The following is a 24939-nucleotide window of genomic DNA, read 5'->3' as shown; positions in this document are numbered from 1 at the left end:
CCCCAGCATTCTGTCCAAATTTCCATGCCAAAAGCGGTACAATTTTTAGCATGGAAATTTATTTTTCATTGTAGGCTGTAATTCTTAGGCATAACTCACTGATATTTTATATTTTTATTAATAAACTTTAAATAACAAAACACTAAAATCTGTTAAAAAAAATATATTTAAATATGTAATGTTACTGTATAGTAGCATACATAATTATATATATATATATATATATATATATAGTATGAATATTTATTTGTATTGGACTCAATACAGGTGTTTAGTATTGAATCAAAAACAAAATTATTTGAATTTCCCGCCTGCACGGACGCATGTACCGTCGTCACCGGGAAACCCTGTAGATCTCGTCTCTGCACTTCGCGGCTGGAGATCGGAGGAGCAGGAGGTGTCCCCAGGACCTGCAGGGAGCAGCAGGACGCCGGGGGACAGCAACAAAGCAAGGTAAATGTTTTTTTTTTTTTTTAGTTAAAAGTGACCTCGAGTGTGACTCAGGATTACTGCTTTTTGCATGTAAAGTCCACCCCGAGTCACTCAGGATTACTGCTAGGGGGGTTAAAGCTTTCCAAGACTGGAAAGAAATTCACTTCAATCAGTGAAGATGGGTGATCTAGCAAACCTGGAATGGATTTTCCTAAATGTCATTTTCTATTTGTTAGCTAATGTTTTCAATCCTGGACCACATCCATTCCATTAAATGAATTTAATAAACCAGGCCCAATATTTGTTTTGAATCTTGGGATGTGGTGCTCCTATATTTGGTGCCTTTATGTATAATTTAATAACATTTTTTTAACAACAGGGAAATGACACAATGGCCCTCAGTTAGTCAAAAATGCTTCTTCGAGACCAGTTGGGCAGAATGAAAGAGCCATGGGCAATGCCCACTGTTTGAGAAGGTGAAAAACACCAGACAATTCTTTATGTCCTAATTAAATATGAGAAAAGATGTAAAAAGTTTTATTCCTCACAAACATATACAAAAACAAGCATTTCAGAGCATCAGCATTTACTATTAAAAATATATTAAGCCATAAAAAGCCTTCATTTTTTAGGTGTAGAAAGATAACACCAACAGACAAAATTGGGCAGTTTGTCAACTACCACTAATGAGAAGTGTTATTGTTGTATGTAGATATTTGCAAATTTTTTTAGCTTGGGGTCAATCCCTGGACTCAACACTTCAACCCGGATGCTTTCCTTCAGGTCATTCAAGAATTCAGTCATTTTGCCCCAAATTGATAAAGGGACAATTTAATGCAAGCCCACAATTGCACACCTTCCACTGAATCAGCTCCTTCTGTAAAATAAACGCAGTAGAAAATCTGTGTTAAGGTTAGCACAGGGCTGCACCCTGGGATAAGGTCATGTGTATTGCAATGGCATAAATGAGCACAGAGTATGGTAAAGAGTATATAAAGGTGGGAAGGTAGGCTAATAACATATGGTCTCTCCATAACATAATATACTGAACTGGCAAAGTGACTGGTTCTCTATCATAGGCATCTGTCATGAGAATAGTGCAGGGGTCGCCACTGCTGAACCTCATCTAAAAAGGTTACCATGCTATAAATGAGTTGCCAGGCTGAGCAACTCAAATAACCCCTATAATACTCTCATGATAGGTATACATGAATTGGATTAATGAATGGGATGCATTTTTATCTTTAACATGTAACAAAGGCAATAAATCCATACAAGACATTTCCGAGGAAAATTAGAACAAGGCACTGGCATGTACTCACACACAACATGGTGCTTTCTGGCACATGGTTATTTTAGTGTTCTCTGTACTTTTTAAGAGGTTCTCTTTAGATCAGGAGTAAATAAACAAAAATGGAATTCCTGCTAAACCCCTTTAAAATATTTATATAGGAAACCTAACAGATAATTTGTGTTCTGCACTGTGGAGATCCCACCTTTTCTGTCACAAAAAGAAGTAAAATATCTCCCAAATGAAAACAAAGGGTAAAATTAAACCTTTGGATAGGGCTAATGCCCCTTTAGCCTTATCTAAAGCTAAGTAAAAATTTTAAGGCTGAATTTGATACAACAGACCTTATGCAAGCCCCCTTTGCAGCTAAGGACAGACTGGAACAGGGGGAAGCAACACTAGGAGCCAGTTGGTTGTGCTGCATTACTCGTGCTAACAGGACTCTACCCTGCAAGATGGGCTGTGCCGTGTTGGTAGAGATGTGTAAATCTCAGGACAGACACAGGTATAAATTTTGTAGCAGGTAAGGCAGTGTACACATGTCAGATGATTCTCCCCAATATGAACAGTCAGGCTAATCTGGGACGAGAATCTAAAATGTGCCTGACGGTGAACAACGGCTGTACAAGTCAATTGGGAAGAGTACAGTAGGGTGCCACTGGTGTGTTCTCTTCCCTCCTCTCTTAATAGAACAGAATGGCACTTTGTGTACAGCACACGTTCTTTCACCTGTCACTCTTTTGTTGCTGGTAATGATCATGAAACATTGATTCCAATAACAAAAAACTGAACGTGTCTACACAGCCTAAGACAGCTCCCATGTAAGTATTTTATCTGTGTATGAAACTGTTTGGAGTGCAGCTTTCATTTAGAACTCAGGAGCCAATCTAGGTCCAAGTCAGCACAATCTAGGAGACAGAAGACCCTTCTTAAGGTATGGTAACATTTGAAGAAAAAAAAAAAAAAAGAAAAACTTTATAAGAGGCACTTCTGTAATCTTATCGCTGCCTACATGGCTATTGGATTAACCCTATTTGGAAAAAGGGAATGTGTACTTATGTACAGACGTTTCTAGACATTTTACTTTTTATTTGAAAGGTTACAATCCTTTAAAAGTGCATTGGTTTAAACAAGAAGTAAAAAATAAATATTAAGAAAAATCCAGAAACTGTGACCCCTAAGGGTTGAATAGTAAAAGACTTCTTTAAAGTAGAAGCAGCTCTGGAAAGCATGTGTGGGACATCTGTGGTTCTCAAAGAAAGTGCTTTTATCATGGCAGAAAAAAAAAGTCACAAAACTAAACAAATAAGGAAGTAAGAAAGACGCTGATAGTTTTACAGCCTTTCACACGTTTCATAAATGTGAAGTACAAGAGATTAGGCCCGGATTACTATACACGGCATGTATATACATACACAGGATCAGCCTGGAGCTGTCTGTACAATAAGGGAGGGCAGCAGGCTTTTCACCACTGCTCCCAACTAAAGTCATCCCCTCTTCCAAAAACAATGAAAAATCCCAGGATTGTGAGGAAGATGACGGCATTTCCGGCGAGGACCAGGCCGCAGGCTCCCCATAAGATCTGCAAAACAAACAAAGGGATTTACTCAAAAACATGAATGAAGACTCCAGAGGAGTCATTGCAGTTCTACGACACTAAGAGAGAATAGGCCTGATTTATTAAATACACTTTCATCAGTGAAGCTGGGTGATACAGCAAACCTGGAATGGATTTCATTTGTTAGCAAATGTTTTGGATCCTGGACCAGATCAAAACTAACAAATAGCAAATGACTTGTAAGAAATCCATTCCAGGTTTGCTGGATCACCCAGCTTCACTGATAAAAGTGTATCCTCTCCAACCTTGAAGAGCTTTAATAAATTAGGGCCAATATTTCTACTTATGTTTCTGCCACTCCACCTGGTGGTTACATTTTATATTGAACCTGATCACATGGTAAATAAAAACCTGATTGCTATTCACTTTCAATATATGAAGAATTGCCAAGAGAAGCTCCAAAATTTATGAAGGCAGCCAAAGAATTGACATACTAAATGCCAGATTTTTGGTATATTAGTTTACAAGTGTATGAAACTGGGGTGGAAGTTTTGAAGGAAATAGTTTTGCCAATGCACCAAAGTTTGCTACAACCCGCAATACTCACCCGTACCCTAACAAGACCCCGCTAGCTTCTTCGTTTCTCTCTTTCAGGAGATCTTTTGCCATCTTGATTGGCCGGGCCTGGATGATGCTAATCCTACACAGACGCAGGGAAGTTCATTCATTCCTGTCACGTGCATTAAGAAGTCAGGCAGGCAGGAGGGATTATTGCAAAACAAGCATTGCTAGTATTGCTTTCTGCAATAATGACCTGCCTTATTGTGGATTCCTAAAAGTACAATTTTAGTTCCGCATTAACCTAAGGCTGGCTATATATGTGTTATTTTTTCCCATTCCATCTAGAAGCCCATTCAATCAATTTATAGAATCAACCATAAATCGATACTTTATTAATTCACTTGACCGAAGCGTTCAATACCAAGTGTAAAACCCAAAAACACCTTTATCAAGATGGAAAATCTTCATTATTGTACATGTATTTGAGTAGCTCTTAATCATTTTCTGTCCAAAGTTTGGAAGCATGTGCACATATGCTATTCCCCATTAACCTCCTGGGCGGATAATTTCTGTCTGTATTTATGTCTAAAAGCATTACATTGCCTTCCATGAATTATTAATAATTATAATAATTATTAAATGTAATTACAATAATTATTATACAATAATAAAATGTAATACATTTATTATTAAACTTTAAATAAAAAAAACACAAAAATCTGTAAAAACAAGGGTGCATAAATAAATCAAAAATACTGAAACCTGTAATATAACTGTACAGTAGCATATATATATAATGATTACTTTGTATTGGATTTATTACAGTTATTTAGTATTGAATCCAATACAATATAATTTGAAATTCCCGCCACGCTCCCTCGCAGGCACCGACACACGCACCAATGTCACCGGGAACTCCCAGGGAAGTAATTTTTTTTTAACTACCCGAGTCTGGCTCGGGGTTACTGCTCAGGAGTTTAATTGAATATCATCTAACAGATGGGCTTTTGTGAAATGCAAAACACCTTCTCCATGCTAAGGAGCTGAGGATTTGGGAAGGTGGTCACAGAGGTAACCACCATCTCTATGATAATGCCTATTTGCTGGATGAAAAGTATTAGAGCACCGTGATCCTGGCATGGTTTGTCCAATCGCCCTAGAAAAAGTCCAGCAATGTCAGGTAAAGATACAAGACCAAATCACATAACACCTCCAGGAGGGTTTACAACAGTCAGCTATTAAAACGGTTTCAAAAAGTTGCTGCAATTGTTTAAATCGTATTAGCTGGAGTTAGACTTGTCCACAGGGTAACAATGCTGTCCTGTGATTTCTCTGCAGAACAATGCTGTCACCCTTTTATTAAAATAAAAGGTAAACAGGTAACAAATAGGTAACAAGGAAGTAAAAATAAAAAAAAAATTTTTTAAAGCCAATCTCATGGCGTAGGAGTTTACATAAGTCTCCAGTTCGGTCTTCTGTTTCCCTGTGTACTACCTGGTCAGGTCCTTTCTCGGGTGTCCACCTTACCGTCTCTGCCTACCAGCAGATGATGTCATCAACAAGGGACAGACAGAGACCGGTCAGCATGGGTGGCATCACAATTGTGAATCAACTTCCTTGATAGGAGAGATGGATGGAGGGGCCTGGATTACCTATTTGGGTAAGTATACCTTTTTCACAAGGTAAGATCTATCTACATCCTAAGGAGTATGTTAAAAAGGATTTGGAGAAAGGAGGGTATGGGGGAATAAGAGACTGAAGTATTTATCATTTTCAATAATTCTTTAATCTTCAATAGTAATTAAAAACAACTAAATTTATCAGAAATATTGTAATTTACCATGTATGATTAAAGGCTGATTAAAAAAACACATGCCAAGTATTCTGTTTAACGGCTGATTTGCCAGAAGCCTCAGTACAGAATTAATTTCCTTGGAGCTTTACTCTGACAGATGAAGTAAGAGTGAGAACTAGAGTATGCTTTTTTTGCAGGCACAGGAGATTTGACCTATTTAGATACTTATCTTCATGATTTCAGGGCTTCGGGCTGCCATCTAGGGGCTGGATAACACACAGCTGGAATTTGTTCATTTATCAACATCTGCACAACTGGGGTCACATAGGGAATATCATCTAAACCTAACTAAGGCGTAAAGGAACACACTGCAAATGTCAGCTGTTAAAGCAAACCTTCCATCTCAGTAACAAGGTCAGCTTATTGAATTCTCCCACCCCTCCCCAAACCAGTAAAAGACAGTATATGGTTTATAGATAATACAGATAAAATACTTACCTTTCCCAAGGTTCCTTCCACATGGCCTAAGTGAGAGTGACATCATCCTTCTTCCAGACAGATTCCAGAGAATGCCAAATAGAATAAATACTGGTGGAAAATTTCTGCACTGATCTGCAAAATCTTCTCTATGATTTGAGCTATTTAACATTCCCTGGCATTTTGTTGGCAGGAGGATGGGACCCCCCTGCATTATGGAAGTCGGGAAGGCCAGTATCATATCTATTTTTCCCAGAAGTACTTTCATACAGCAAATAAACCAGACCTAAACCCAAAATTTTTACTTTACATAAAAGGGTAATGACCTTTTAATTAAAAGTAAAAAATGTATTCTATTTTTTTTTTTTTTTTTACGATGAAGACAGAAAGGTGCAAAGCCTCCCGGGATACCTTTGTCACGAATCCCAGGGGGCTTCTTGGCTGCTCCTTCTGCACACGTCCTAGTCTCAGGCATGCGCAGAAGAGCTCTTCTTTTAATGGAAGAAAAAAATTGCCGATTTTACCCGCATCTACTTCACCCAATCTTGCGCCTGCGCAGTACGAGATCGGGTGCCGTAGGAAGAGGAACGCAGAAGACAAGTAAAGATAGCGGGATGACACGGGACCCAAACAATGAAACTTAACGACAGATTGACGGCCTTCTACTGGTTCCCATATCATTACCTGCAAGATATGGGAGTCAGGAAGGAATTTTTTTCCCCTTAGCAAACTGTACCAGAGTTTTTTTTTTTTTTGCGTTCCACTAGATCAGCTATGTCTCTAGTGGTTGAACTTGATGGACTTTATCCAAACCCAACTTACTACCGGTATGTAACTATGTAAGATGTGAATATGCCCTATTTGCTGTCCAATGGCAGGCTCTTCTTAGGATTTAGAAAAAGATAACATTGGGGTTTCCCTGGCCTGGGCACTGCTGCCTCACTGAGGGCTCATTGAAATACCAGTCCCCAGTATTCAAGAAATAGGGCTGGTGAGGGACCTAACATGGGACTTGAGTTCAGAATAACCATTATATACAACATATATAAGGTAAATAGAAGTAAGAATAGATATGGGAGGGGAAGATGGAAGGAAGGGAGAGGGTTTAATTTACAGATGAAGATAAGCTTTAAAGCCAAATAACTAAAATACTAATAAATGTAATTTGCTTTGTTAACATATTGTATGTGCAGAAAAACCTACAGGGCCCGAATCACAGTGTAACACCTAAAATATTTATTTCCAGTCAGAAGTAGTCATTTGTGTCTTGTCATTTCTGTAGTATGATATAGGTCCTTCTCCCACATTACGGTGCAGCCTGGCCACCCCAAGTCCAAGCCTCACTGCTACAGACAACATATTCTACATTCTCATAGGGCAGCACGGTGGCTCAGGGGTTAGCACTCAAGCCTTTGCAGCGCTAGGTCTTAGGTTCCAATCCCAGCCAGGACATTATCTGCATGGAGTTTGCAGGTTCTCCCCGTGTCTGCGTGGGTTTCCTCCGGGTACTCCGGTTTCCTCCCACATCCCAAAAACATGCAGTTAGGTTAATTGGCTTCTCCCTAACAATTGACCTTAGACTACATTAATCACATATGACTATGGTAGGGACATTAGATTGTGAGCTCCTTTGAGGGACAGTTAGTGACACGACTATGGACTTTGTACAGTGCTGCGTAATATGATGGCGCTATATAAATACTGTATATTAATAATAATAATAATAATTCTCAAGCAGTTTCCTCAGGGTTTGAAGCAGAAGGAGACTATGGGTCTGATTTAATAAATCTCCCCAAGAGTGGAGAGGATAGACTAGCATTGTTGATTCTGGGGGATTCAGCAAACCTTGAATGGATTTCTTTTACTTTGCTATTAGCAAAATAAAAAAAAAATATTTGCAAATTAGTTTAAAATTAGTTAAATTAGTTGGCAAATGTTTTCAGTCCAGGACCAGATCCATTCCAGGTTTGCTGATCACCCGTGCTAGTCTATCTTCTCAGTCTTCGAGAATTTTAATTAATGAGACCTTACATATGTTGAGAAGAGATGGTAAACTCATCACCCCCCAAATGGCACCACCTGGGACTAGCCCCCTGAGTGCTCACCTTGGTTATAGTTATAGTAGCCATTGCTGAATAATGAACAGAGTCTTTTTACTCCTGCAGACTTCTGCCTACGACCTCCCTTCAACTTTTTCCCCTTGTACAGCATGTCACGTGATATGACCACCTAACACATATACAATTATATTACACAACAGCATTCCATCACTCACCAATTCTATTCTGGCGAGTACAATTGGAAGGCCAAACGCTGAAACTACAATCCCCGTGGTGAAGAAATAAGCCAGCTCCCGACAGGCACTGCTGGCTGCATCCGTGTCATCACTGAGTCGTGTGGCAATAAAGTGCGGAATGGGACTGATGACATAAAATATCAAAACGAAGAGGGGCCAGTAAACTCTGCAATGAAAACAAATGCACAACATTAATCCATCTCCTTGTGATCCTGGTCCTAATACCAACAACTAAATTATATTAACTCAATATTTACATGGTTCCATATAAAAAAATCAATGGTAATGTTTAACATATTCACAGATTATTTTGTATCCCCCACTCCCAGCACTGACAATTCTGTCACACCGAGATGTAAGAGTGGCAACAACTTGAAGCCCAGCTTCATTTTATTATTTAATAACCCCCCCCCATCCCCAACTAAAGCCCTCACAGCTGTAATATTTAAATAAAAGGTGGTGACTCTTTCCTCTTCGCTGTACATGTAATAACGTGCAAGCACTAACCTGTCCACTAGTACTGGGAGACCCGGCCAGGGTACTGGCCCAACCCCAGATTGCAAACCTATATTAGCTTATATATAAGGCTTGCAGGAATTGGGTTGGATGACTATGGGTGGAACAGAGAGAGGTGTTGCACCAAAGCCAAACATTTTAGTATCATACTAATACTGTGCAGAGCAGTAATACTCTAAGATCAGAATGGTTTGTTGTGACACCTCCCAGGTAGCGAGTCAATGGCAGTGTGGGCTCAGAGGTAGCGGGTTGAATGATGCTGCCCAATCTAAATGTTGAAACAGACAGTAAAAAAAAAAAACATAAATCATACATATTTTGCTGCAGCTGCACTTTTAATGATTTGCTTTTTATTGTGCAATTTATTTTTACACTGCAATTGTTAAGCGCATCACCTGTATATACACACAGTACAGGGAATATTCTGCATACCTATATCTCTCCAAGGCACATCCCAGCATGAGAAAGGTGAGACCGATGGCCCCGCTAAATGACAATGCAACCAGTGCTGGAAGGAGAGAAGGAATATTAATTATACATAAATCAACTAACAGAAAGTACAATGAGGTACAGACATCAAATTTCTGTGATCATTTCCAGTGACAGTAGAATGTCATATGCTGTGTAGAAGGAGGCAGAACCCAGCTTGTTCGAAAGGGGAGGAACCTAGACAGTTCAGGTGAACCTTCTCACAGGGGGGAGGGGCCTAGACAGTGCAGGTGAGCCTTCTCAAATGGGAGGGGCCTAGGCAGTGCAGGTGAGCCTTCTCAAACGGGAGGGGCCTAGGCAGTGCAGGTGAACCTTCTCAAAGGGGGAGGGGCCTATATAGTGCAGGTGAGCCTTCTCAAAGGGAGAGGGGTCTAGGTAGTGCAGGTGAGTCTTCTAAAATGGGAGGGGCCTAGGCAGTGCCGGTGAGCCTTTTCAAAGGGGAGGGGCCTAAGCAGTGCAGGCAGGCCTTCTCAAAGGGGAGGAGCCTAGACAATGCAGGTGAGCCTTCTCAAAGAGGAGAGGTCTAGGTAGTGCAGGCAAACCTTTTCAGGTGATTAGGAAGGGGTCTAGACAATACAGGTGAACCTTCCCAAAGGGGGAAGGGCCTGATCGCTGTAGGTGGGCCTTATCTAAGCGGTAGGGGCATGGACTGTACAGGTGGGCTTTTTCAAAGGGGGACAGTGTATGCAGACCTCCCATTTCAGTAACAATTCCACTTTAAATATCTAAAACTAAAATTTTCAAGTCTTTTTTCTTTTGCTGTTGGTGTCCAGGTGACATCTCTTTAAGGGATAAGGGATTTCCACTCTGTAACCACTGAAAACTTCCCTAAATTCTATGTCCTGGAGACAGCGTTCAGAGGGACAAAGAGAGGGGTGAATCTGCTCGGGGGGGGGGGTCACAGAGAATGGAAACCTGACATGGGTGACATTGTAAAAATAAATCAAAGACAACATATGTCTGGAAATAAAGTTTTTAAAGCCAAAACATTGCAAGAGCTTACATTTCACCCCAACCTGCTTCTGTCCTGCAAACACTGATGTCAGACTTTTATTGGTTTTGTATAAGGCCCTATCATCACGTGATCAGTGTCTGACAACAGTGTGTGACCAGCCTAGATGCAGTATGCGGAAGTACAAGCAATATTGTGTGGACCAAATGTGTTATGTGGCTGGGGAGACAGCATGTTATGTTGCAGTGCTGCCCTGGGGGGGATGGAATATGGAGCGAGTCTGGGTCTGGAAACACAATAGGGAAAGATAACGGTACAATTACCTTTAATCCCCGCCATGTTCCTGCTGCCTCTGTGTTTACACTCCAAGCTTCCTGACACTGGAGGAAACAGGAAGAGCCGTCACCGCAAACCTCATTTCAGCCCCTGATTGGACAGCGACCCCTGTTCGACACAAGGATTGGTCCCAGCTTTCCATCACTCACGGGAAACAGGCAGCTGATTGGTAAAGACAGTCTCTTCGCCCGCCCCCTTGTTGTTGCTGCGACTGCCTGGCAGATTATGGGAGACTGGCAGATTACTGGACAGCGGTATCAGTGTAACAGGGGTGGACGCGTTCTGATTGGACAGGGTTTGTTTGGCTCACTCACTATTGGTCATTTGCCTGTCAGTCAAGTAGACAAAGCACTGAGGTACCTTTAGTTTATCTCATGCAAGTCTTGTGTGTCACTTGAATGTGACAACCCTGTGTGTCATACCTATGTGAGGGGCACTGGGGTGGACACTCATTAGAAAAAATAAAGTGCAAAACTAAAAAAAATAAAAACAGTCTAAACTGTACCTGTTGCCAGTAATATAACAGCAAAGTTAAAAACACAAAAAAGTATTTTAAAAAATACTGATAAAATGTGAAAAAATAGATGTTCCTGTATGTTTTAACGTTTATGAGTGTTTCAGCAATGTTCAACTTGTGAATATTGAGTGAAAACAAAGAGACCCTTATGGCGATAGGTCTGAGCAATGCTTTTCATTTCCTAGCATTCCCGCTCTTTCCTTTCATGAAATAACGCATATGTCCATCCTCCATTTGTGCCAGGCCTACTGGTCCAGTTGAATCCATAATTTATTATTTAGACGTCCCAAAGCACGCAACCGGTCTCAGAAGAGGTTTTGTACACTTTAGCTGGAATTACTATTCAGACTTTTAACAAACATCAGTCCAAATAGCTGACATTTGTTTTGCTTCTAATAGAACCTGCACAAGCTAACCAAATTTAGCTCTTCCTTTACACCAGCCATTTTAGTTCTGACTGGACAGTACCTTTGGAGCCCATTCACACCAGGGCCATCTGTTGTGGAGATTTTCATTCATGTGAATTATCTTTCCACCTTGACGAGTGCCCTAGGCACCATACAACATACCTGCGGAGCATGGCAGTGCATTAATTTGCATTGTGGTGCATTGGGTTGCCATGGCTTTGCAGCATGCCAACCGCCATTAAGCACACAACCATGTAAACGGGCCCTTTATCATTACAAAATTCTGCCTTTGCTATCAAGCTAAGCAATTTACATATAACTTCCACTGCCTATAGGTTTTAATATGTGGATTTTCACAAAAGGCCTTCATGGCTTTGGCTGCCAAAGCAGGCCATTTTTTTTGACTCCCAAACACTAAAACAGAGCATCACCCCACAGCAAAGGATTTAAAAAGTTTTAAACAGTTTTCTTGCAACTTTTAAGTACCCTGATCCAGTATTAGAATACTAAATATGGATCTTAAAGTGCACGTCAGGACCAAACAAATCAAGTAAAGAAAATGCCTGTTCATCAGTTCCTAAATCCTCCTATGGGCTGACATTTTTGTGGACTGAGCAGTGTCAGCCCTGCATTGTCTCTTCTCCTCAACCCTTCACACTCTAGATTTCTACAACATAAAGTTTAATCATTTTGTAGTATCGATCCCTTTGAATGCTTTGTACCCCTTCCCAACACTGTTTGCCCAGAAGGTCTAGGTATAAGGACTTGCTTAAATTTATACCCACTTTATTTTTATCCGAGCAAAACCCTGGTGTATGTAAAAAAAAAAGTGTCAGTGGAAAAACCCTAACACATAAAAGTGCACTAGGGTGCTTTTATGGTTTTCCTCTAAAGAGGAAGACCACTTATTCCTGATCCCCCAGGGCATAATGTTCCAGATGGGGGAGACTAGGTTACTTGATCCACCTGGCCGAAACCAGGTGGGTCCAATTCCTTTGCGTGCCAGCCGAAACCATCCCACCAAGTAGTTGGGAGCCCCTCCAAAGGAAGACTCCCACAAATAGAGCGCATTCAACCAAAAGGCCAGGGAGCTCTCCAAAGAACTTCAGGCCTGGGCGTGAAAGGTTACCAGCACCCTATGTTCAAGTGACAACATACAAAAACGCACTAGTGATACAAAACAAATTAAATAGTGCTCAGTGATAACCACTGGACAAGAGATAAAAAAAAATCCTTGCCATAAAAAGAACAAGCAAAATAGAACATACACCGTGCACAGAAAACAAATTGCGGTGACCAAGCCTATTGTGTTTTTTTAGGTGCCCCCAGAGGGACGAATCACTGCGGATTCTGCGCAGCTCAAGACTACCCGGCCAGATTATGGGTTTTCATGGTCCCATCTGGGAGTTACGGAAGCTGGTCTGGCCACAGAGGAGTTAAGCCTGGGTTCTGCCATTTGGTTCCATTTCTTGTTAGGCGGTACTGATCCAATACCATCTCTCTAGTAAGGACGGCAGGGTTGTTCCTACTTCTAACCACCAATAAGGACAGATACTACGCCAAAATGCAAAGAAGTGGTTTAAACCCATGTGACAGCATACTCGGGCACCTGATTGCACACTGGGGACGGGAAACAATTACCAACCCCTAGTGGGTTAGTTGTGACATATACAGGGCCTCTTCTCTTTGCATGCTAATTGTTGGTGAAAACCCTGGGAAGCTTTCTAAATGCATAATAAAATGTCATGATCTTCAGACTAAAATGTGCAAACAACAATTCTAAACCCTTCCAAAAAAACTTTTTGTATTTTCCAGTCCCTAGATGTGAGGTGTAAATAACACTTGCTGTCCCTTGTGTCTACACTCCTTTTTTTATTGAATGTGTGGTTGTCATACAAGCTGGACCTATAAACATGGCTGCCTTTGTTCATCTCTATTGCATGCTGGTTCGAAGAGATTAGCAGTTTAGAAAATAACAGAAATGTTCTCTTTTTTTCTTTTCATTTCACAGGACACAGGATTTCTGGCAAGATCAAGGTATTTTGTGTAAAAATATTCTCAGCCTGGAAAATGGAAACAAATGCACCAACCACACATAAGACTGGTAAACTGCAAAATATTCATTTTAAATTTGCTTTAATAAACACAAAATGTGCATTAGATGTACATATTAAAACATATTTACAAAACATTTTAAAATGTACATCTAAAATCAAGTTTTTTGGAATAGAGTTGTGAATGCTTAAAACCACCATCGGCTGCCAGTGTGTTTCATTGTGGAGATTTCCCCTCACTTCCTATCACTGAGAAGAAAACAGGAAGTGAATGAAAATCTTTCTAGTTGTGGTATTTCTTTTAAACGGTTGTCAACAAGCATCCCAAATGGAAGATTTCCACTCTGTTTTTGTTTGGTGACTGTAAAATATTGGATATCCCATCAATTTCGGACTCTGTTCTAGTGGTCACGAGATCAGAGTTTGTGCAGCGGGGCGGACATAGGAAGGTGCAAAGTGTGCTGCTACACCAAGAGGGCCCTTTAGCCAGTGGTGGGTATTGGGCAGGGGATGCCAAAGTCGGTTCTGCACAGGGGCCACTGTTAGCTATGTCCACTACTGGGGTGTATATCAAATGGGGGCACCCATTTGAGTATTTCTTTAATGGTTTGAGTCTTTCTTTAATGAAACAAATACAATTTTGGCTATATAAACTTTTTAGGAACTAAAGGAAGCCATGAAAGTTTGGAACCTAATTTGGGGGTTGGGGAGAAAAGAGGAAACAATAAAGCAGAGGGGTAGCCTCCCCTCCTGGCTAACCCCCCTACCACATAGCTGCCAGAATCCAGACAGCCCCAGGTAATGATAGGAATGTCATACTTACTGTGGCATAAAAATGCATAAAAAGTGGCTTTGCACTTGCTATAAACCACAAGCATGAAAATGATCTTCTCCTTAAATGTATTCAACATTTACATTGTTACTTTGCAGGAGAATTGCTGATAGGATAATTTTATTACATGATACAATGCTTAAACCATGTGACCACAGTGAGGAGCCTGCGCGGAGCAAGAGACACAACCCATGGATGGTTTTTGTTTTATTATATAGTTCCAGAACACACAAAGAATATCTACAAACATAAAATGAGAAACAAATCACAGAAGAAGAAGAATTATTCACATTCCAAGTAAATATGACAAGCAATGGTTTGTTCAAATGCTTCATTTGCTTATTATATTACCTCTTCATTTGCTTTGATCTGAACACTTTGTATTGTTAGGTTGTTCAGGGAAAAGGAGGGGTTGCATATTACAAAAAAATATAGAACCTGCCATTTCTCTGAAGGTTTTACAATTATCGCAATATTAAATAGAATTAAAAACAACAGATAAAGAGGTTCTGTACATAGAAATCAAAGCAAAAAACGCAATGAAAAGAAAAAAGTAAACCAAAAACGTAAACAAAATGATTGTCTTTCAAACACCAATTTGAAGAAAGGTCAGTCTGGTTCGGCATTCCTGATTTGTTGCAATGGGGCTTGTTTATATGATGGGCATAAATAAAATATTGGTATTAAGAATAATAAAATCATTATTAAATTTCCTGCTCTTAATGGCTTTATTGAAACTTTTAAACTTGGCCCTTAGCTAAGTGAAAACTGCTGTGCTAGATAAATAAAGAGTAATAGAAGAGCTCAAATACTTACCTTCAGTAAAAAGAAAATGCTGGGTTCTATTCTGTCCCAGTCGTGAGCTGTACCCTAGGCATTTGGTCATGTGATCCCCACCAAATGAGCCATTTAATGGAAGTCATGTGACCACATGCCTAGGCTTTTTTGGGCTACATGAGAAGTGGAACTTAGTAAAGCTTGTCTGTAAACAAAGTACTGTGGAAATGGAAGCATGCACATGCTAAGAGGCAAATTAGGGACCATGGTGCATGATATCCCCAAATATGAAAGTCTGCTGGAGCCATGTTTAAGCTCCATGATAGCCATTGTTGGAGCTTACATAGTTTTATGATCTGCTTGCTTTTTTACCCTTTTCTCAGGGCCAGAGATTGGCCTATCATATCCAATCTCTGAATACTAAAAGGAGAAATGGTTACACGCTCCCTGCAACTAGCAGTACCAGGTATGTGGTAAGGGTGTGGGCTGAGGACAAGAGCAGCAGGGGGCAGATCAGAGTAAAGCCCCATACAGACGTCAGATGACTGCCACTGAAAATTAACTTTTGTGATCATTTTCATTGACAGATGAATGAAGAAGCTCTGTACACATAGCACCATTCTGTTCTATGGAGGGGGGGGAGTCAAGCAAGCAGCACCCCGCTGTGCTCTACTCCATATGAATGAACAGTGATTGTTCCCAACTGGACGTTTATCAATCCGCCATGGTGGACTGTTGTACACATCAAATTCACGCCCCAGGACTACCACTTATCTCTGGCAACAATCATATGCCCTGTGTACATAGCTTAACAATGGATGGAATGTGGACTTTCATGTTACAAAGATCTTGGATCACAGACCCAAAGGGTCTCCAAGACCTTTAGCTGTTCGTAGCCGGTCACAATTCAGCCTCTATGGCCACTAATCCCTCTAGGTGCACAGATGAATATACAATATTCTTTACCCGATATCCTATTTTAATCTTCCAATAAGGAAGCTGTAAAACAGAGCATGCCATTTCAAATATGTATTTGTCAGGTTATGCGGTGGTATGCAAACATAGAAAACAGGAAAAAAAAGCAGGCACATATAACTGTTATGAGGTTGTGTTTAAAGGCCAAATCCACTCAAAAACCTGGACCATTCTTTTTTTATCCTTTCTTGTATCTCAAAACTACTCAAGTTCTTTCAATCAGCATTCCTGAACACAGGTACAGCTAGCTAAAGTTTCCACCAGGAACGTGTGTGACAATGTAAAAGATCTTACCACCCCATAACAATAACACGAACAGGGATTTGCATGATAGGACCACCAGATATTCTTTTAGCAAGAAATTTTGAAATTAGATTAACAACTTAAAGTATTTCTAAAGCGATTTTTTTAGTCATCTCTTTGCCACTTTAAAGATTTCCTTTCACTTCCAGAAAGTTCACAGTGCAAACAATGTCCTCTACAAATTTGAAAACCACTGTTCTTGTTCCTATTGATCCAGTGTTTCAACATTTGACAGTGGGCGGTATTGAATTGTTCACCACCACCCCCATTTACAGTATATCCTATGGGTGGCCATGCGTGATGAAGCTACATGTGCACTTCACATGAGGAAGTAATAAACGCACTGCAACCTCACTGCTCATCTGAACTGAGCCTTAGTAGATTTTCCCATATGGAAATAAGAAGCTGGCATCCGATCTAAACCACAGCTGCTTATCAAATACCAAAACATGGTTTCCGTGTGGAGCTGGCCTTTAAGTTACATCTTTCAACTTCAGGACCTTAATTAAAACCCATTTACAAATAAATAAATATATAAATAAAAAATACATCAGGAAAGGGGCAATAAGACAACCATAATTACTGCTACGAGAAGAGTGCAAAATGCAAAAGTCACATCATCTCCCCCTCGACGGAGAGGAAACTGAATTAAGATCATACTCAGGTGTCTAAAGAAAAAAAAAAAATAAAACTCAAGGTGATATTTTATGTTCATGGATGGATCTTTTACTTGACGGAAGCTACGGGGGGGGGGATTTGCAAGTCGATGGTTAATATAATGGTTTCTGTCCTTGGTTTTCAAATTCTGACCAGGCATCATTTAGCTCCATAAAAATCATCTTTGCATATTGCTCATATGGCTGTCCTGTGGCCTGTGATAGAAAAAATGGAGAATATTAATAACTCAACTTATGGTATAGAACAAGTAAGAGGCAGTACTTATAGATGATGCAGGGCAAATTTATATCAATAAATGGGGATTGAATGATCTGCAGGAACTTAACATTATATATCTCAAATATCCCAGATGCACTTTGGAAATATTGGCCAAATATATCAGTTCCTGTTCTCCAAAGCTAAAAGCCTACATAACCTGACCATTCATATTTAGAACTTAATATGCACCAGAACACATTGAGAAATGCAAAAAATATTCTTGCAATCTATTTTTTATGTCTATAGATAGGCTTTTGCAGTCAGGATTGAACAACACTGAGAATTTTATTTTCCCTAAAACCTCATAGATCTTTTCAAAAATTTTCCTAAATTTGGGTTAAATGCATTGCAAATGCATTGGGGTTATTGTCCCACTTACATTTCTGACATGGTTAAAAAATACTCCCCCTGACGCTCTGTCCGCTCCTCCAATGACCTACTACTGACTTCCTCACTCATAACCTCATCACACGCACGGATACAAGACTTCTCTAGAGCTGCTCCAACTCTCTGGAATGGTCTTCCTCGTCCCATTCGGCTTGCTCCTACTTTCTGCTCATTTAAAAGAGCGCTCAAAACCCATTTTTTCAAACTTGCCTACCCGTCTTCTTCTGTCAATTGAAACCACCACTACTTCCCACCACTACATATCTCCCATCCTATTGTGGTGAAATTCCCCCTCCTGCTAGATTGTAAGCCTTCGGGGCAGGGTCCTTCCCTCCTGTATCACTGTCTGTATTAGTCTGTCATTTGCAATCCCTATTTATTGTACAGCGCTGCATAATATGTTGGCGCTATATAAATCCTGTTTATTAATAATAATAATAATAATAATTGGGGTCAATTATTAGGTCAACTGAAGATGGTTTAAATTGCCCCTGAAGGTTCCAGAAGCTCCTTTCATCTACACAACTCTAGATATAACCCCCTCCAAAAAAATGCATCCTTTAAATCAGAGCTTCCCAACCTTTTTAACATGGAGGAAATCTTGAAAAAAACTTTCAGGTTTTCAGCAAACCCTTGCTATAATTCCTATATCCACAGCACAGTACATTAGCTAGGTGATCAGTAGGAATAATTCCTCTTACATTGCTGGCCATTGGGAAGAATGTCACCCTTACACATAGCCAAAAAAAGAACATTGCTCATTGCAAAACGGGGGCACAAATTGCTCATTGCAAACTCTGGAGGAACCCTGGGGTTCACAGGATCCTGGTTGAGAAACACTGCTTTAAAAAAAATGACAGGAAAAAGAATACATTTTACACACATTTTGCCTTAGAAGGTAAACCAGGGAAGGGCAAACTTTTTGGCTAGGGGGCCACAATTTTTTAGGGCCAGTATCAGATGGATGGAAAGTGTTTGTTTGAACTGATAAACATTACATGTAAAAGCTTGCTGGAATAAAAAGCCAAAAGTTTGCCCCATGCCTGCACTAAATGATTGGTAATATTTTGGTGAAATCAAGTTCCTAAACCACCCAACTCATCTCTGATCATCAGAATATGTACTAATAGCCAAAATTACTTATATTTTAATGATAAAGTTGGTAGACTTGGTGAAAGCTTGATAATGTGATTTTACCTTGTCAGGATGAACCACCAGCACGGCCTTCCGATACACTTTCTTCACTTGTTCCGGTGTCACCAAGTCGGCCATGCTGACTGCCTTCCACTTTGTCTCCCCTTCCCAGAGCACAGTGTGCATTGTAGAGAGCAGGGCTCTGATGTTCCGCTCTTTGCCTTCAATCCAGTCCAAAAGCTATTAGGAGAAAGGAATATATCCATATCAAAACACAAGATATACATAAAACTTTTTTCCATTGTCATGGATACATTTTGTTTGTAAGGAATTTGCCTGCTTTTATTTGATGATGGTTGAGAACCATAAAAAAAAAAAACTTTACTCTTCATAAGAACTACTGAATTGGAAAAAGGGATTTAAGCAAAACACGTTAGGAAACAACGATTGAACAATTGTCACAAACAATGACGTATTAATAATGTGGTCGCATGTAGATGTAATTTTTTTTAAAATTTGTAAATAAAAGTTTGTTATATTATAATTTATGTGTATGATTGGTACCATTGAAGTCCCACAATTTTTTATAGTGAATATGTATGCTTTTAAAGATGATTGCCATGTACCAGATACCCAATGTGTTTCAGGGTTAGACCTTTTTTTTTCAATGTTTGGAGAAGCCTAACTCTGGTCAATGTTCCTACCTGGTCTTTAGAACCTACAGTACAAAAACCTATGGATTTCAGGACTTAAGACCTGAAAAAAATAACCTAAAACGTGTTGCCTTTTTTTCATTTTTTGAGACCTTTCTTTACCTGACAGCTACCATACTAACCCAGTACACCTCCACAGGTAAAACAGTATCCATATTTCTCACCAATGCTTTTTGTGTTACACGACATACTTGAGTTAACAAAAAATGAATTCTAACATTATCCATCTACATTTTCTAATATAGAAGAGAGATAAAACTACTGGGGCTTCCTCTAGCAAACAAAACAGTTGTTTATTTTCCTTTATTTTCCTGTTTGTAGAAGAAGTGCTACATCAGTACAATTCTGCATTGTCTGCCACTGATGTAGGGGATGAAGGATGAAACCATAGTAGTTGGATGTAAATATTCTTGAACCTACAATACAAAAACCTATGGATTTCAGGACTTAAGACCGGAAAAAGGATAAACTTAAATGTGTTGCCTTTTTTTCATTTTTTGAGACCTTTTCTTTACTTGACAGCTACCATACTAATCCAGTACACCTCCATAGGTAAAGCAGTCACAGAGCACCCCTATCCAAGTCCCATATTGTTCACCAATGCTTTTTTTGTTATCCGACATACTTGAGTTAAAAAAAATGAATGAATGAAAAATGAATTCTAACATTATGTAAAAATATAGAATCAAGAAAAAACCTACTGGGGCTTCCTCAAGCAAAACAATCAGTTGTTTACTTTCCTGACCCAGAAGTTCTACATCAGTACAATCCTGCATTGTCTCCCATTGATCTAGGGGAATGTGGATGAAACCATCGTAGTTGGATGTAAATATTCTATAAGCTCTGCAAAGTGAAAAGATTCCAGGAATGGGTAGCAGAACAGGTAAGTATAAGGTAATAGTCTTTTTTTGTGGGTTTCCTTTTCTAATTTTGTTATGACAGATGACAGGTATCACTTTAAAAGACACCATTGCAGCATTTGCAAAAGATTTTCAGAATGCGAATTCAGACATTTTTAGACTTTGACCATTCAATTCAACATCCCCCAATGAAATACAGAACATGTCTGCCTGCTATGAGCTGACCTTCAGTTTCTCTGGATCCATCTCTTTCGACATTTCTTCTTTCCTCATTTCTGCAATAGTTTTGGGTCCCTTCCTCTCTTTGTGAGCGTTAAATCCTTGGCTGGAGAGCAGGTCTTCAAAATTGTCTGATGTCTTTTGTTTGGGGTCTGCAAGATAAAAAAAACAATTGTGTATGCTAAATGTTAAGAAAAAAAAACATTTTTTCCCCCATTTCATTATCTAAAACAAAATTGCTATTCCAAAATTGTGTAAAGAAAAAACAATAAAAACAGTGCTGTACTATTTTGGTCATTGAGAGAAGTAAACTCATGTAGAACTATACGTCAGCCAAATATCTTTTTAGCTTTGGATATAGGAGTAACGGGTGAACATATCTTAGGAGGTACAAGTGAACCAATCAGGTCTAATTTTTTGATCTTACCCAGCTGAAAAGATTTCGACTAACTTCCTATTCTTGTGAAGGTTGTACAATAATTGGGTAACAGGGGTGACATCAAGATGTGGACAAGGGGTACATCTATCAAAAGTCCTGGTACATAAGTCCCCGTTGGAACTTTTAGACATAGAGGTGGGGTGGCCAGCAAGTTTACTTAATATGGGGCCCAGAAATTTCTGATGGTGGCCTTGCGTGGGGGTGTTGTTGTCACTGGGGCAGGTAGGGTGTACAGTATCTGCAACAGATTCCCTCCTCCGACACTAACCTAACCCTTCCACAATCTAACTGTGTAGCCAATGGATTTCCCATGAGTTCATGCCCTGTAAAAAGTGATGGGGAAATTTATCCAAAAGGAATACAGCAAACTGACCCTTCCCCGCCTTATCCAAATTGATCCAGTGTTTGATTAGAAACCTTTGACCAATTGAGTAGATTACAATAGGATTTCTTCAAGCACAGAGGTTAGGTCAAATATAGAGGATTCACAAGATTAAGGTTGTAAGCTTCTTAAATCACCAACCAAATGTCACACATACACTCAGTTTGCTAATACACTGTGAATCAATGAAGTGTTTTATGTTCTTAAATAAAATACAGTTTTCACCAATTTTCCTTCCATTTTTGCCTGTTGAGTTCCTGAGTACACCATGTACAATATGCACTGTGACAGGCACTTATCAACATTGGGAAAACAACCCAGAAGAATAATGGGATTGGATATAAAAGGTTCAATTCATGGACTTTCATTGTAGGGTCATCAGGTATTATTATTTGTAAAAATATGATAACTTTTATTGAGATTTTAGTATTTGTATTTACATCCATTTCAACATTTTCCTGATATGCTGGAAAAGTTAGCAAACCTAAAACTGAAAATTCACATGGAAATCTGCGCACATGAACAACAATCTTCTCAAATGAACTCACCAGGGCCAGGTGGGTGTTTCCCTTTGTCATTGTGTCCGCCACCCGCCGTGGAAAAGCTAATATTGTAATTTGGTCTATTTTGGGGTGAGGAGTGCGTAGCATTTTGCGGTTGCTTGGAATGTGGCTGCCAGGAGTATCCCGTATTCGGTTGCCAGCCGTGCTGTGGGGATGGCTTCTGCGGTGAACCCACGGGTGGGAATCCACCTCCACAGCCTGTTGGTGTTGTAGGTTTACTTGCAAAGGATGAGCCACCTAAAAAGAAATCATTTAGCATTAGTTACAAAGACATTGATTTTAGAAATTGCGCAGGGTACAAGTTTCCCAATGTTGTGTAAAATTAGATCTAACACCCAACAGACATGTCCACCTTGTAATAGAGGTTATTGTTCAATAGTCCCCTAGTCGATGGCAAGAAAAGTGACAAGTCTACAAACCCCCTAAAACTAATTTAAATCAAACCATATTGAACTTCTAAATTGTGCTCAAGCATTTGACCAAATGTTGGAGTGGAGAACTGTCCGGTGACTGAGGAAGTGACTCACTGCTCCCCCAGGTCACAGAAAGTGATCTGTCAATGCTGGCTGCAGCAAAAGGGGTGAAAATGGAGCAGTGGTAAGGAGAATAAAAGGGGAAGGGGATGGTGGGGGGCTGTGTGCAGCTGCATGCAAAAAAATTATTCCCAGGGTTGGGTTACACCGCAACATAACACTGGCTCACCACAGGTCTGAATGGCCCTTACTTTGGTTCTGCCAATATTAATGTATACAGTATGAATGCAGTGGTCGCTGTTACTGGTTCTTGCTTACAAATTGAAACAACCTCTGTCCAAATTGACAACAGGTAATGTAAGAGGTGAACACAAAATAGAGGGAGGTTGTAAAATGTATGAATAGTCCCCTATAATTCTTCTGTAGTAAAATCTCCTGGAAGCTTAAGTATTCTAGCTTCTGTTATTGCTACATCTACTCACTCACACATCATCCAACTTAAAGAAATCTTTAAAGTGAAACTGAACATAAAAGATTTGCTATGCTATGGGGACCACCTGGAAATAGTAAAAAGAAAGGTTTACTTTTTTGCAATCTCTCCTGAAAATAGCAATACACTGTACGATATGTGATTGTGCCTAGCTGCTCCTTTGCATTCCGGTCCTTTAGGTGTTTAGGTGCATTGGGCAATTCAAGGCACTGCTGCCTCTGCTAGTGTTTGGGGTTTTGGAATGTGATTTGATGATGTCACTACTATGCTCCCCATTGTTCTCCTTGCTGGAGGCTCTGACATGAGGAAGTAAAGGTCTACATTTACCAAGACACGGTGTAAACCAAAGCATTGTAAGTAATGGGGAAAGATCAGCTACAGGGAGACCACAGGCAATACCAGTTCTTTGCTCTTTGCCAAGCTGCTCATTTTTCTCCTTGAGTCTTTGACATGTAGAAGTAAAACTCCACCATGCCTACCAAAAGACACAGTGCAGAAGAAGGAATTGTAAGTAATGAGGGAAAGATCAGATGCAGGGGGACTACATACAATAATGGAGACCAGTCCTTTGACCTCTTTTTCCTTTTTTTAACACAATTTCCAGTGTTCATCTCCTCTTTAAAATACCTAATTGAAATAATGAACTACTACATCAACATAGAAGATTTGCATCAGTCATCTTTTACAATACATTTATGTTCAGTGTTCTACACGCCACATTGAAATAAATTTCATGTCCCCTTCATTTTACGTTGTTCAATTCTACCCAATGTGACAAGAATCACGTTGAGCTGAGGCACAATTAAAGAGCTAGGGACATAGTTTATGAAAATATATATATATTACCTGTAAGATTTGCTCCCAGATTCCCAAGGTCAGCAAATGGATCAAGGCTCTGTGGCTTGGACTGGTGTATTGGTGTGCCATGAGGGGAGCCTGTAGGAGTTGTGGCACCTGACCTGCTTCCTACTCCTAAACCACCTGCAGAATGTTAAAGCAAAAAATAACCTATTATGCATTATTCAAACATTGTGGGTAAATAAAACTAGCATTGCAATATTATAGCATGCTATGATGGTTAATGGGTACATTCTGATTGGGATAGCCATGTATTCTAACACTTGGAAGACTGTACTGATATATCTGATATGTGTTTATATGGGGCAGTGACAGCAGTAGCATCTATGTTGCCTCTACATTCAAGGAACTGTACTGCTTTTTTAAAGCTAAACTCCCAGTAACGGTTGTATAGTATAGATACCAAGGATATTGTTTTACATGCACACCCGCAGGGCCATTGTAAATGTTTTGCACTGCAATATTCATATATTACAGACCCTTTATTGTGGAACTTCCAAGTATGTGTCCCTTGTTCTCCTACTCATGAAATAGAGATGGGGTATGTATGTGTACCTTCAAAACTCTTTAAAAAAATAGATATAAATGCAAAAATGAAAGAATAAAAATAATCTGTATTTTGAATTTTACCTTGAGATGAAGCACCCCAGTCCCATGTTGAAGACACATCCGGTTGGATAGACACAGATGGAGGAGCTAAAACAAAAATAATGAACAATTGCTGCTTGATTCATATCAATTTACAGTATTTTATCCAAGAGAAACTTTGTTTAAACTATGAAGGATGTATATTTTACACAGGATTTAATACCCCATATAATGCATACTAGGCATCACTCAAACCAGTCCTCAACTTCTGGTTAGCTGTTGATGCATCTCTACACAATTTATTTTTGTAGAAGTCCTTGTGTGTCAAC

The 24939-nt window shown here is 39.7% G+C and overlaps 2 protein-coding genes across 5 annotated transcripts in view; both read right to left on the bottom strand.

Annotated features, from left to right (window-relative positions):
• Positions 1–941: 941 nt before the first annotated feature.
• On the bottom strand, positions 942–10836 carry LEPROT (leptin receptor overlapping transcript). 2 transcript variants are annotated; one of them, XR_011921879.1, is made up of 5 exons: positions 10691–10836; positions 9359–9434; positions 8390–8576; positions 3139–3305; positions 942–1309 (listed from the first exon to the last, which is right to left on the bottom strand). XR_011921879.1 is itself a non-coding variant. In XM_072419408.1 (4 exons), exons 1-4 carry the CDS (start codon positions 10704–10706, stop codon positions 3189–3191), a joined length of 396 nt encoding a protein of 131 aa, XP_072275509.1. In that variant the 5' UTR covers positions 10707–10836; the 3' UTR covers positions 942–3188. The 2 variants fall into 2 exon arrangements, 1 of the variants encoding a protein (XP_072275509.1); XM_072419408.1 differs by having other exon boundaries at positions 942–3305.
• Positions 10837–14707: 3871 nt separating this feature from the next.
• The window catches only part of DNAJC6 (DnaJ heat shock protein family (Hsp40) member C6), a 49839-nt gene continuing 39607 nt past the window's right edge, over positions 14708–24939 (bottom strand). For all 3 annotated transcript variants that reach the window (XM_072419407.1, XM_072419406.1, XM_072419405.1), the window contains 6 exons: positions 24653–24718; positions 24011–24145; positions 22187–22438; positions 20824–20969; positions 19089–19265; positions 14708–17440 (listed from right to left, as the gene is read on the bottom strand). In XM_072419407.1, coding sequence (XP_072275508.1) covers positions 17339–17440; positions 19089–19265; positions 20824–20969; positions 22187–22438; positions 24011–24145; positions 24653–24718 — 878 coding nt within the window. In that variant the 3' untranslated portion in view covers positions 14708–17338. The remainder of the gene's footprint in view (positions 17441–19088; positions 19266–20823; positions 20970–22186; positions 22439–24010; positions 24146–24652; positions 24719–24939) is intronic.

The sequence above is a fragment of the Pyxicephalus adspersus genome, chromosome 8 (assembly GCF_032062135.1).
Source record: "Pyxicephalus adspersus chromosome 8, UCB_Pads_2.0, whole genome shotgun sequence".
Lineage (NCBI taxonomy): Eukaryota > Metazoa > Chordata > Amphibia > Anura > Pyxicephalidae > Pyxicephalus > Pyxicephalus adspersus.
The sequence above is the reverse complement of the archived record's forward strand: the minus strand, read 5'-3'. Positions and strand labels throughout refer to the sequence as shown.